This window comes from Symphodus melops (genome assembly GCF_947650265.1).
Source record: "Symphodus melops genome assembly, chromosome: 19".
In the NCBI taxonomy this organism is placed as follows: domain Eukaryota; kingdom Metazoa; phylum Chordata; class Actinopteri; order Labriformes; family Labridae; genus Symphodus; species Symphodus melops.
In genome coordinates, this window is record NC_136709.1 from 2879834 (window position 1) to 2894519 (window position 14686).

The following is a 14686-nucleotide window of genomic DNA, read 5'->3' on the forward strand; positions in this document are numbered from 1 at the left end:
ATTATCTCATTTGCAGCTATTTACAGAATTCTTTATTCATACTATTAGTCATAAGCCATGTGAAAATCATTTTTTAAACACATTCAGGAAATAAGGACAAAAATAAGTCCCTTGTTGATCAGAGCGTCTTTCTCTGGAACTTTTCCCAACCACTATATTTAACTTCCTGTGCTGATTCACAATTCAAAACACAAGCTGCTGTTAAGACTCTCAAAGTAAATTATTAGGGGAAGCAAAGAGTTCTTTATCCAATTTAGAGGGACCAAGCCCAGAAATTTGATTTAGCAGTAAAATAGAATGACACAAATGAAATTACAAGACGTTTGTTCTTTCTTTCAAACAGAGGACGATCAGATGAGCAGCGGCGAGGGGGCTGAGGGTGACGGCAGAGGTGGCGTTGGCAATTTGAAATCCGGCTCAGCGATGGAGAAGGATGACAACAACAACGACGAGTACGAAAACTACGACGAGCTCGTGGCCAAGTCCCTCCTCAACCTGGGCAAGATCGCAGAGGACGCTGCCAACCGAGCCATGACGGAGTCCGAAATGAACAGCAACTCCTCGAACAGCGCAGAGGAAGAAGATGATGAGGAAGAAGAGGAGGAGGAGGACGAGGAGGATGAAGAGGATGAGGAGGAGGAAGAAGAAGAGGAGGACGATGAGGAGGAAGAAGAAGATGGGGAAGGGGTTGAACCACAGAGGGGGGAACTGAGTTTGGATGTCGACAGTGATGTAGTTCGGGAGACAGTGGACTCTCTAAAGCTGCTGGCACAAGGTCACGGTGCTGTACTGTCTGACAATTTAGATGGACAGGAATTTGAAGATGGATCAGCCGAGAATGGGGGCCAGAATGACTGCCATCACAATGGGGGAAATGCACACAATGGTGGTAATGGACAAGGTAAGACCAATAGTAACGGACAAATAGAAAACAGCGACGAGGAAGTGTGTTTAAGCAGTCTGGAGTGCCTACGGAACCAATGCTTTGACCTGGCGCGAAAACTAAGTGAGACAAAGCCCTCGGACCGAAATGGACCATCCCAGCTAAATCATTTTTCATGCGGCGATCCCAATCAACAGGCGCAGCATCACAGCTATGCTGACTTCCACCACAGCCAAGAGGACAGGCGATTACTTGACAGGAACTATTCCGACATGGACAATCTCTTGAAGTTGGAGGAACAGCTGAGCCCGCGCTCCAAGGCCTTCTCAAGTTGCGCACAGGACGACCGATATCACACAAACCACCGGGACTTTGATGAAGACACGGCCTCTGTGACGTCGGACCGGTCGGAAGAAGTGTTTGACATGACAAAGGGAAACCTGTCCCTGCTGGAGAAGGCCATTGCACTAGAGTCAGAACGAGCCAAGGCAATGCGGGACAAAATGGCGGCTGATGCTGCGAGGAGAGACGGTGTGAGGTATAACCATGACGACCATGGCCATCGGCACGGATACGGTATGGAACGTAAAGCCCGGCTTCCTGATGGTATGAAGAAACCTTTCTACCATAAAGGTGACTGATTATTTCAAACACTGACATGCTCAGATGCACATCAAGCCTTCATATCAGCACGAGTGTAGACATGTTTACCTCATTTAACAAGCTCAGGTTAAACGTGTGTCCGCCAATGTTTGGCTCTGTATTCTATCTCTCCTGTAGTGGAGACTAGACAGCCTACATGCATTCTGGAAACCTCAGTATAACCCCAGGACAAGCTTTTTTAGCCAATTTGGAAATTCGCATCTCGGTAGCAGCGGGAGCGGCAGCATCAGCTTATGTTGTTAAAATAGGCCAGCATGGAAACATCAGAGGGTAGGCTTGTCAGGCATAAGTAATGGCAATCTGCACGGCCTGTTAGGGCCGCAAATCTCATCCCTGCGATGCAGCTTGGGGTAAAGCTGCCTATTTTTAACCCTGCGCAAGCACTACGGAGAGGAAGCTACAAAACAGTGGCCTTCTGCATTCAGAGAGGATTGATTCTGCAGAAAGTACACATAAAATGCTAATCATATAGCACAGAGACTGGACTATTCCATCAGTGGGAAAGGTTATACACTATCCTAGAAGTACTGGATGTGTTTAATATATACAGAGAACACTTTCAGGTGTGATTTAAGTGCTCTTGTTTAGCTCATTCTTGCTCCTCTAATTAAATCTTTTACTGCGACTGTATTCAGACATGGTTAGGTTAAACGATTTCCTCCCATACAAAAGATTCCAGATGAGACCAACAAATAAGAACATGCTATTTCACAGCAGGGGTGATATTACACCTTAAATGCCACACAACTCACAGTCAGTATATATTGCCACTTAAATGCCACACAAATGTTAATTTCAAGAGCCTTCCATGGCCCCTGCGTCTGGCTAATGTTGGAATAATGAGAGGATACGAGACGGTTGCATCACGATAACATCTTTCCTCAGGCGAGATAGTAGCAGACTCTCGTTGACCAGGGTTCCTGTGTGATTCATAACGCAGAGCTTGGCGAGGGAGGGGGAGTGGGTGATGGAAGATGGGGGGGGGGGGGGGGGGGGGGGGGGGGGTTCAGAGAAGAGGCCAGCTCCATAAGAGAAGCATGAGGCTGAGATGAAAATTGAACAGTATCAGAATGACCGATAACGAACGACAGGCCTACTGACTGCACATTAATTATCCAGAGATGGTATGGTAATGGGGGCCATTTGCTATGCAAAGCACAGACCGTCCCCAGCCACAATCAATATCCCTGCTTTCTAATATGCCTTCCACTTGGCTGCCTCCACTCCCTACAATGGAGGCGAGGCAGGCAAAGCCGAAGCGTCATGCATGTGTATGTGTGTTCGTGTGTGTGTGTGCAAATGGAGAAATGATTTCCAACGTACTGTTCAAACACTGTTGATGAAATAATGTCCCCCAAAAGAAGCCATTATTAAGAAGCCACATCATGCATGCAGATCAAGTTCTTTATCACCACGGGATTTCTCTGGTGCCAGACGTGACTTGGCAATATTGTTCCACACTGATATGACAGTAACCTGACGAAGATAAATGAGTGCCACAAAGGATACGGACGTCCACGATCTTCAGATGAATGTGACATGAAATTTAATTTAGTGACTCATTTGTATGAATATGTGCTCCTCAGTGTTGTCCTTTCTCAACTCTGCTGCCCCCTTCACTTGATTATTGTCATGGCTTCACCCAACTACCCCTGGTTTGATTCAGTCATTCTTTCATTTCATTCATATTTATTGAATCCCCTTTCAGTCCCTTGTGGTCTAAATAAAAACCTCAGTTCCGCTCTTTGTTCAAAAACTATATGTTCCAAAAACACAACAAGTAGATTTTTTATAATAAGTGCACTGGTTGGATATAAGATGCTATTAAAACTTATTTTTTTGTCATTTTTAACCTGATATTAGAAAAACTCAAATCATGACGAGAGTATGTTTTAGTTTTTAGTCTCTGGCTCATGATCATTTTTTTTTCCAATGACCTGAACCTTAAAGTCAACAGGACTGAGACGAAGTCAGACGTGACAAAGTCTTAAGTGCTGGCTATGATCGCGTGGCGATGCATTTGCTTAAAGGACACATTTGCACAGTGGTGGTTGTCATGTAGGGAAAAATAAAAGCCCCCAAAATGGCCTGCAAGATTGCAATACCAGACAAGCCAACATAACAAACAAAATCAGCTCGCATAAGGCAGACCACTGCAAACAAATGGACAGCTGAGGGGAAAAAGCTGCTTCTGCTTATTTTTACTTTTTTTTTTTTTTTCGTCTTTTAAAGCTCGATAAGAAGCAGAATGGGAATTAATCTCATCACAAATTTAGTTGCAGTCTTATCCAGTGACACTGCAAGCCCCAGACTCTGCAAAGTGTCCGACTTAAGTCATATACAAGTCATGTCATAAACTTCTGGTGTTTGGAAGGTGTAAGTTAACACACCTGTGAAACTTTTATCAGTGCTGTGTGTTTCTGTTTGTGGAGATAAAAGCCTCTCGCTGTCTTCTCTGCTAATACTTGGTCTGGATAAGGTTTTCTGTCACTCAAATGCATTACACAAACAAAACTATCGTCTTGTAAACAGTCTTTGAAAGATATCAAATATATTATTCCTTCTCAACATTTAAGCTGCATCCTTCAGGATCCAACTTGTGTTAACAGTAAGACGAATGATTGGCCCTGTTTGGAGGTCAGAGTGTTTTACAGACGGACGGTTACATCAGAAGAACGATGCCAGTTGGCACAGCTTGGTATCTGTGCTTTTTGGTTGTAACATTATCTGATTTGGGTTGGGGAGAAATAGAAGAGCTGTTTTTTTTGGAAGGGAAAGACAATCTAACCCGCTGTGTGTTCCTTTAAGTGCGTGTAAACTTTGTTGACCCTCATTGTCACGCTGAACTCTGCTGAACATTAACGCCTGAGTGTTTGAAAGAAAACAAGTTAAATTCTTTATAAAATACAAAAATACAAGATGAGAAACCTCCATGGTGCTCACTCAGAGTTTCATTGGTGTAAACAGAGATTTGTTCTTGTCATTTATTGCATCTTTCTCCTTGTCAGTCTTTAGATCATTTGACAGGTCATCGTTAATAAATGCTTTTTATTAAGACGTTTAAAGGCCACAGGGCTCTCAATCAAAGCAGTAACCAAAGATGTTATCAATACTGGTGAGAAATCATGGGAGTGATTCTTTCTGCTACCCCCAATGAAAATCTCTGTAATGACCGTAGTCAAGACGACAGACTAGAATTGAGGGAGAGAAGATGTTTCGAATTATCGGAGTGTGATTCACGTGACGTTTTTATCACAGCAGCACATAGAGCAAGAGTACGGCTGCTTTCAGGTGAAGTTTCTGTTTCCTTATTCAGCGGCCCATGACCTCTGCTGTTTCCATAGCAATGATAAACACGTGTTGTCATGGCAACTTTGTAACCATAGACTATAGTGAACAGTTGATGTGACCTCTATTACGTCACCTATTAGTTAGTCTAAAGCTCACAGTTACTTTTGAATTGTTTGGGATGCAGCTCCCTATGAGAGCATAATTTACAACCACCATGGACTCAAACTGAGACTTTAAACTTATTGAAAGAATGTTGACAAAGATAACAAACCAAGTGAGACATCAGCTCATTTTTCCTTCCTAGTTACAGACAAATAGACTTATTTTGCAACCAGTGGAATTGCATGTTTAAGTCAACTTCCATTGTCTTGACTTTTATTCATCCATTCCAGGTCAAGTCCAATAATCAGATACATGTTTGTTTTTTTTTTATCATTGTTGTTGCATGTTTTAGCTATGACAGTATGTGTCTGGAATCCCCAATTATTCTAATGTTTCAGTCAAGCCTAATGTCAATTATTTTTGCAGATGCTTCACGGGCAGACAAGAAGGAAAGTCGGTGTCCGACGCCAGGTTGTGATGGCACGGGACACGTGACGGGCCTGTACCCCCACCATCGGAGCCTCTCCGGCTGTCCGCACAAAGACAGGGTGCCACCAGAAAGTAAGCACTTCACAGTCACACGAGACGAATGCTGGTTTGACTGTTCACCAAAACCTGTGGCCTTGATAGTCGTTGATTGTTTAGGAATCTGCATGCTCCTCTGTGAAGTGTCTTCCTGGCACTGTGTGCTGTCTTTGAGTTGTTGTTTTTGCACTGTGGTTGACCTTTTGCACGGGGCCTTTATTGTACTTAATGATTGCCTGATTTGTGTGTTGTGGTGGAGAGGTGGGGAGTAAGGCCTTGGATGATTGGTGAGATGTTCAAGAGCTGGAATTTAAATGACTGCATGAGAAGTAAATATGAATCCCATCCACTGCCTGTTGTTTCATCATTTCAGGTGTGACAGTCCTCTTCTTTGCATGTTAACATTGCATATCAAGGTTATATATACTACTATCTGTCATTAACATGTTAATATTGATTGATTCATTTAAACTTAAAAATGCTCACAGATGTCGATGCGCTGCGACTCCTTCAGTCTTCCATGCCATGAACCCTATTCATGTATTCCTATTCCTTGCTCAATTAACTTCTTTTGAATAGAAATGCAGTGTCATATCTCTAAGCCATGGATCAAGTGAAGTGGCAATAAACATTAGCTTTGAATGAATATTGTGATTTCCCTTTAAAGAGCTCAGCCTTGCCTATTTAGTCTTATTCACCTTGTGCAAACTTCTCAGTAAAAGCCCCTTTACACGTTTCATTAACCACGGTGTGAAAATCAAGTTATGATCTGCCATGACCCAGACTGCTATCAAAATAAAAGAAGGTCTTTATAATGACAAAGAAATTAGTTAGCATTAAAGGCGAGCTTGTAAAGACCAGCAGTGTCACAGACGGCTCTTTATCTGTGGAGCACTGCTCACACAAAAAGATTGCTAAACTGAGATGTACTCCTTTTGTCTCCTATTAATGTGAAATAACTGCGATCAGTTGACCTTGACTGGGATCAAGATCCCCAAAATGGAATTTGTACTGGACCTGAATTGATTGTTACTGGAGATTTTGGAATATGATGTCAGTGTTCCTCCTCCTGTTCCTCTCCTGAGTTGATGGGCTGGCTTTTTTGGGGGGAGATGATACCGCTGCTACAGCACAGGATGCTTTGGGTCACAAAAAGTTCTCTTCTTGATGTCTTTGGTATCATCTTCAGTTCTTCTTCTCTGACTTTTTAGAGCGATAGCACACACAGTCTCGTTGCTGATAAAAGCTAACCTACTTTAGGTGCTTTATTTTATTAGTAACATGGTGCCATGTGGATGTATCCTCAAACAACAGTTAATGTTATACCTCCCCATTTTTTTGTGTGGTTCATTTTTTATAAGGTCCAAAATGTTGGAAACCAAACGGGCTGTAGCTCCAGTGAATGGGTCCTCTTTCCCCGCACTACTGCCTGCATGTAAGCCAACACAGATGGATGGCACAGCAGTTTGGTTGTATTTTGATCTATAAAAATGTATATCAGCTGTATCAGATTAAACCAGCTTATCGACCATAGCAAAACCAGATTGAGCCCAGGTATGTGGACATTAACCCGCAAGCATGAATGAAGCCGGTGCTAGCACTGCTAGCGCCAGCAAACCAGTGTGGCATTGTTTACTCGCAGATGCGGTGGCGCCACTCGTTCAGAAAAGATAACAAAGCTCTTCACAATGATTGCATAATAAATAGTCCTTAGTTTGGACTGTTCCCTCAGAGTTTTCTCTCTTTTACACAACTCGACTAAGCTGAGTTGGTGGGTTACTGCAGTATCCTGCCGCTCGACCCCTCGCTTCAACACTTCAAAGGTAGAGAAGAGAACGTGTCACACATGTAGCAGCCGGTGGGGACGTTTCTGCTACGGGCAAGTCTCTCTCCCCTATTAACACATTTGCTGAACTGAATGGACGATGTATTATTAATGCAGTGGATTCATTTAATTGGGAAATCACACAGCGAAACCAGACTGCTCCTTGGGAAATGTTAAAAATGACAATTAAATTATATCTCAAATTCATTAATTCTCATTCGTGTTTGCTCCTTTCTGTAGAATGCTAAAATATTTAATCAGCTTGTCTTTTTGGTGTCCTTTTGTAGCATTGAAGGCATTTAAAGCGGCCTGTTTGCTTGTCTCTTCATAGAGTGCCTACAGCTCTGAGTATGTCTATAGTGTGTCTCTTATGTCTTCACACAGTGAATCAGGAACCTGCGCTCTAATTTCTCACCATATTATCCGTGTCTTTGCAGAGGGCAGGGACAAATCTGGGCTATGCATTATGTATTGGCTTGTGGCAAGTTAAGGTGGCAGGCTTTGTCCAATTACCTGCACCGAACACCAATTAGTATGTGAGGGAAGGAGGATGATGAGGGGTTAAAGTTTAAGGGGGTGATAATGATGAAGCTGGTGCCGATGGGGTTTTGCCCCGCGTGCGAGACGACCCGTCCCCGTGCCCCTGCCTGCAGTGCTCTGACGGCTCCTCTTGGACATCCATAGATCATTAATCTAATTGGCTGGTTGCCGAGGGGATCTGAGACAGTTATGGACTGTTTTAATGGTAAATGGTATTGAAGACTGTGCTCTCTACCCTAACAACGCGCTGCTGATAACAACGCACACTCTATCAAGGCGCTGTATTCTGTCTGTCTGCTTCCTCCATTGATTTTAAGGCTTGTGTTTTGCATGATTGCTGGCTGTTGGTTGCTCTGCATGCCCAAAAATGTCCACCCATTTCTGTCTCTCGCTGGCTTCCTGTTAAACTTAAATGACATCTTTTTATTCATGACTGTCCCCTATTCCATGAATACTAATTTGAAAGGGCCAGATAAGTGGAAGCAATATGGTGGGAAACCTCGGCTGCCCTCTCAAACTAGTGTTCATTAAAATGAAGAAGAGGTCATTTGGGTTCACACAGGCTCATTTCTTAATGATGTTTATAATGCCAAGCTCCTCACACACTAATAGAGCTCACGCGTGATTCTAAGGGGCTCCTAACCTTCCCTGTCTTTCACTCCTTTCTCCTGTCTGAACGAAGTTGTGGCAATGTATGAGAATGTTCTTAAGTGTCCTACGCCGGGCTGTACGGGACGCGGCCATGTCAATAGCAACAGAAACTCCCACAGAAGGTGAGTGACAGACTGGACACATCAAAGTGGCACTGTCCGTGTTGCGTCCTCCGTTTTTTTTTCATCGAGGTCATTTTCTGATTTTGTTTTCATCCTTTCTGTTTTCCAGTTGTATTTTCAGTTAATGTAAACCCCATACTGTGTGTGTGTGTGTGTGTGTGTGTGTGTGTGTGTGGATAAGTCAAGCTGAGTGTTTTTGTTTATACCACACTGCTCCAACAACAGGAGTTGTTTGAAAGTTCTTCACTTTTGAGGCTAATGGGCTTTTTCATACTAACCTCAACATGAGAATTAATACCAGTAACACAATTAGCAACATTAAATGATACAATATTAAGATTAAGGCTCAGAGAGAGGATAAAAAAGCCAATGGCGGATAGTCAACAAAACTAAATGTATTTATTTACCATGAAAGAAACTGGTTGAGATTGAAGTTTAAGTCAGGTGGCAGCAACAATAAACAGTCTCAACAACAGTTGACATCATTTGAAATACACAAGGAATCCAGAGAAACTTATCAGAGTGGCAATAAGTGATCAGCTGTGTCAGGACAGAGTGACACAGACACACCAATGTTGAATGGTCAAAACTGCACTGACCCTTAATGTCGGCTGTCATATAGCTTCAGTGTTGATATTTATAAATCCAGTGTAACCCATTCACGTACGGGACAGGAGTAATGTGTCCCCTTCTGCTTGTCTCATTTAAAGTCCCAGCTGATATTCTTAACATGCTGCTTAGGAGGAAATAGGAAGTAGTTCAGCTTCCTAACAATCTCACAGTTTGACTTAGACTGATTAAAATGCAACGATTCACACCTTCTACATAAATCATTTATCAGCTCATGGCGAAAAATGGCATCCATCAGGTGCAGGTTTGGAGGGGAGCACTGAAATAGCATGGCGCTCTTGCGGGTGCTGTCAGATGGGGCGAGGTGACAGTGAAAGAGGAGTGTCACCCCCAGCAGATGCTCGGGGAGTTGGGCATAGCAGCAGCCATTAGCACCTTTCTGCCACTCAGCCAGGGTGACAGGAGAGGTGCAGACCTGGGAGGAGCAGAATGGCTCCCTGCTGTGCTCGCTGACATGACACGGCTGCAGCGCCAAATAGGCACACGTACGGACACGCACAGTAAACTTTCACTTTTACAAGAAAGAGAGGGTATAAACTAGCGCGCACTCTTCCCCTCGCACGCATACATGCATGTCTGATGACAGGTGCACACGAACACAACTCCATACTGGCTTGAGGCCACTGTCAAAGGTGATTCCTTCACTGCAGCTATGCACACTACAGTTGACAGACAGGATGGAGAATAATAGGGGTTAAGGATAACACCATGAACTTTTGTCACATCTGGTCAGTAAGTTTTCAGGACAAAGTCTTCATTCTGTATGAACACAGTGTATGTATAGATCTCAAATGCACAACAATGTGTGTCATGTCAGCAAGGAAACAAAATGCACATGAAAATGGACATTTATCCATATGGGATGAATCTATTCTGAGAATTATTTCAACCCACTCAACTAGAAACATGGAAGCTGTTGCCAATGTTGTTGTTGTGACGGTGTTAAAAAGGATGAAAATGAATGATTTCGCATTTTGCAAAGTGAGACTTCCTGAACTGTAGTCAGGTATTTTCAAACAGCCAGACATCGGGGTTGTTTGGTTGACAGACAGCTGTTTTCATCAAAGTACTCCCAACAAGCCGCACACTTTCCAGCGTTTATATTCAATGAAACATTTTCACTTTTCAAAATGTGTCCCATTACACAATGCCACTCAAATCCCTTCCTCCTTTCAGTCTGTCAGGTTGTCCCATCGCAGCAGCCGAGAAGCTGGCCAAAGCCCAGGAGAAGCACCAGAGCTGCGACGGGCCCAAATCCAACCAGGCGTCTGACCGAGTCTTAAGGTAGGAAAGACTCTTCACCTTACTGATCTCTTTTCTAAATGTGTATTTCTAACATGTAATTGACACATCATGTCAAATAACTCAACCTTACTATGTTGTTATTCTGTTATTCTGTGGAATTGAAAAACATTGAACCATTAGTTTCCCATCCATTGTTGTTACCATGGAAACATTGAATAAATGGAGGTCGCTGGTTCAGGTCCCAGTGTGGACCAAAATATGGAAGTTGGTCTGGTAGCAAGAAAGGTACTGTTGAGGTGTCCTTGAGCAAGGCACCAACCCCCATACTGTGTGTGTGTTAACAGAGTGTGTGTGTGTGTGTGTGTGTGGGGGGGGGGGGGGGGGGGGGGGGGGAGTCTTTAATAAAGTATGGAGAAAAATTTTTTTGGAATTTCCATCAGGAACATTTGTATGAAATAACTTTCTCCTGTGTTATGAACGAGTGTTTTTATTGCTATTTCACAGATAAGACATTAACATGACTGTAGGCTTTCCAGGTGTGCTGTCTGTGACATCACACTGACCCAGGATGTAGAAATCTGTTGTCTGGTCATCTTGGAACATTTTGTTGTTTTTTTTTCATCCTCCATTTTTCAAAACGTTTAAGATGTTCAAAATCCCCTTTTTGTTGAGTGTTGATGCTCTTCCTTCCCCTGAGAGTAGCGTTCCAAGAGACATGCATGTTCACGTCTGCGCTCACTATTGAAGGCGAATGGCTTCATTGGATCTCAACAACGTTGGCCTCGTTTGTCGTTGTGAAAGAAAAGCTTTTTGAAGAGAAATTCTTTGATTGTCATCAAGAAGCTGTGATGAAAGGTCACAAGTGGTTTTTATTTTTATATTTAACTGAGCATCAACAGAGTCAGATCTTACATTTCATTCCTTCCTTGGTCTCAGATTGTGCATAGAGATGCAAATCCAATCTGAAGTTAATACGGGGAGAATGGAAGTGTAGTAAGAAACGTACAGAATTCAGTTTTGATTGATTTTATTGACTCGGCATGGGAAGAAGAAAACCTCCATCCTATCATGTTTAGAAGGACATCCCAACCCTACACCCTCCTCCATCTTTAGCACCCTCCTCCATATTCTCACCCTGGATTTTTCCCATACCAGTCCGCCCTTCCCTTTGCATCCGCCCTTAAAAAAAAAAAAAAAAAAAAACACGCTCCCTCTCCTTCCCCTGGGCAATGTTGAGTGCCTCGGTCCAACTTCCACCCCCTCGTCATTTATTTTCCAGGCCTATGTGCTTTGTCAAACAACTGGACTATCCACAGTATGGTTACAAGAACAATGTCTCCACCAGCACGCCCCGCTCCAACCTGGCCAAGGAGCTGGAGAAGTACTCCAAGACCAGCTTCGACTACAGCGCCTTCGACAGCAGCAACAGCCACCAAGTGTACGGGAAACGGGCCATCGCACCCAAAGTTCACGGACAAAGAGACACCTCGCCCAAAGGATATGACGGTAATATTTCACCGCAAGATTCAATTTCAATTCTCCCTTTATGTTCTCAAGGCGTCTGTTTCATCCCTCCCAGGCTGAATTTACTGTTTTAATGGTTATTCAAGATTTAGTAAGTACATAAGGGTACACACCAGAGAGCTGTCACTAATAAATGTTTCAGGGCGAAAAGATAAAGTTGTTTGTTTATCTTGTTTGTAAGTGAGCCATGCATGTGTTGCTGTGTAAGGATTGAAACAGGCTGTGAAGACGGCAACAACAACCTGTAGGTTAACTGACTTCAATTAAGATGTGCTACTTCAAGAGCTGATTTTTTTACGTTTGTTTTATAACTGTCTGACAACTTAACAGACAGGATTTCCACATTTTTAGTCAAATTCTGTCTTTAAAGCCACATCACTATATTTACCGTCACACTAATTTAGTGTTAGAAGTTGTAATTCTAAAGAAGGTTTACGTCTGCAGGGGTCTTTTCCTAAATGTCGAAAAGACAATTCCGCTAACAGTCTGAGTCTGTCAGCGGTAAAAACAAGTGCTTACATTTGATGTGCTTTGATCGGTCTTATTGGCCATAAAAGATCACGTTGTAGGTGTTCTAGTCATGTGGTAGCTTCCAGCTGAGACAGCCTACAGGAGCAATTTCAAAACAGTTTGAACCTACTAGTCAATAACACACCGAACCATGGCAATACCACAAAGTAAGACCTATCAGAAGCCTCCTTTTGAGGTTTTGTAATACATCTACAGACCAGGAGTAATCCTCTTCTTCTAAATCCTGAAATTCACTTCATCAGTGTCAGAAATGAAGAAACAAACAAATTCCTAAAAAGCACCCGTAGTTTGTTTTTTTCCTTAAAAAGCCTTTGGCCATCTATTCAGTCTGAATTTCTTCAATGCCCTCTTGCAGCCAAACGTTACTGCAAGAACTCCAGCTCGGCCAGCAGCACCACCAGCACCTACGCTCCCAGCAGCAGCAGCAGCAGCCTGAGCTGTGGAGGTGGAGGAGGGGGCATGGGAGGAGGAGGAGGAGGAGGGGGAGGAAGAGGAGGCGGGGGCAGCAGCGCCAGCAGCACCTGCAGCAAGAGCAGCTTCGACTACAGCCACGACATGGAGGCCGCCCACATGGCCGCCACCGCCATCCTCAACCTGTCCACGCGCTGCCGAGAGATGCCTCATGGCATGGGGGGGAAGCCCCAGGACCTGTGCTCGCAGGTATGAGCCATTTTGAAGTCTTTGATAAGGTTCAAGTAAACTCCCGTCGGGCTGCACAGCAGCAACATGATGGCAAACTCCTGCACAAACACGTCCGAGTGCTCCCTCGCTCTCTTTTTCAGCAGCGCTGGGTTCAATAAAGACTAAAGATATGACATTTTTTTCATTGCTTTTTGAACCTGTCGCCCACTGACAGTGATGCAAATTGTATAATTTTAAAACACTCGGTTGAACTTTTTGGTTTTAAAGTGAAAAAAAGAAAATAAAGAGAGATTTACCAGTGATAAGATGGTGAAAAAAAAAGATAGATTTTTTTGTAACAAAAGGATGTCACCTGATTTGACCTCTGCAGCCCCACATGTATTCACTTCACCTTTGGAAGACTTTGGCCTCCTGCTGCACTCACACCAGTCCACTGACAGATTATCTCTGCGCGCCCTTCATTATTTTAATGTGGGCAGAGAAAACTGACAGAGATAGGGAGACTACAGCTGCAAACGCTCATTCACACACACACACACACACACACTCTCACACACTCACACACACTCACACACACACGATCCATTAAAGATCCAGGGCTGTGTCTTACACTCTGGGCTCAGCAGGGCATTTTTTTATTTTCCGTCTGGGGATCAGATAGGAGCAGGACGAAGCAGCGTTTGACACGGCGTGAGCCCAGTGTGTCATTTCTGAGGAGATAAGGTGACGGTGTTCCTGTATTATCTGTGCTGAGATGCTGAGCTGGAAAATGGGCGCGAGAAAGAGAGTGCGCAGCGGAGGGCTAATGCTGGCTTAATGCTAATGTTGACAGCGGAGACTGCTGGAGAATGAGAGGGGAGGGTGAGAGAACTGAAAGTAAGGAAAGGGAGCAAGGCAGGGCTTTTGTGGTGGGAGGTTCAAAATGTCAGAGGAGAGGAGAGGACTCAGGAAAAAGGAAAGGAAGGTAGAATCAAGGAGGCGGAAGAGGATGAAAGCCAAAGCAACGTATCTCCAAAGAAGAGTGGAACGGAATAAACTTGGTGGGAACAAACGCCTGCAGCAGTCAGTTCTTCCTCCGGTCGTTCTTCATTTCATTGTCTGTCCTCCTCTCGCTCCGGGCCAGACGGGCAGGATGCTCTCGGGGCAGGATAGGAAGATGGGAAACTTCAGAGACTTTTTTTTTTTTTTTTTTTCTTCTTCTTCTTCTTTCCTCTTTCATCTCAACACCTCGCTTCGTGGCAGACACTGTTCCTTTCTACGTCTGAATGAAACTTCACACACTCACCCGTATACATTCTCTCTTTCTGCCTCCTTCTCCTCTTCCAGTCTGCTCTTTGAGTTATAGCTGGGTTTCATGAAAGAAGTGTCCGTATTGAATGTCAGACAATTATCTGCATTATCTAACACATTAGCCATGTTCAATATGCAGTTATGGATATTGTTATGGATCTGTAAGCAACAGACATAACATTGAAGAAGGGAAGCACACTTTGCTGTCGGTCCTTCTCGGCT

General features: G+C 43.7%; 1 protein-coding gene across 2 annotated transcripts in view; it reads left to right on the forward strand.

Moving 5' to 3' along the window:
* The window catches only part of myt1lb (myelin transcription factor 1-like, b), a 112849-nt gene that overhangs the window by 77814 nt on the left and 20349 nt on the right, over positions 1 to 14686 (forward strand). For both annotated transcript variants that reach the window (XM_079369970.1, XM_079369971.1), the window contains 6 exons: positions 344 to 1516; positions 5366 to 5500; positions 8512 to 8602; positions 10409 to 10516; positions 11757 to 11983; positions 12888 to 13192. In XM_079369970.1, coding sequence (XP_079226096.1) covers positions 344 to 1516; positions 5366 to 5500; positions 8512 to 8602; positions 10409 to 10516; positions 11757 to 11983; positions 12888 to 13192 — 2039 coding nt within the window. The remainder of the gene's footprint in view (positions 1 to 343; positions 1517 to 5365; positions 5501 to 8511; positions 8603 to 10408; positions 10517 to 11756; positions 11984 to 12887; positions 13193 to 14686) is intronic.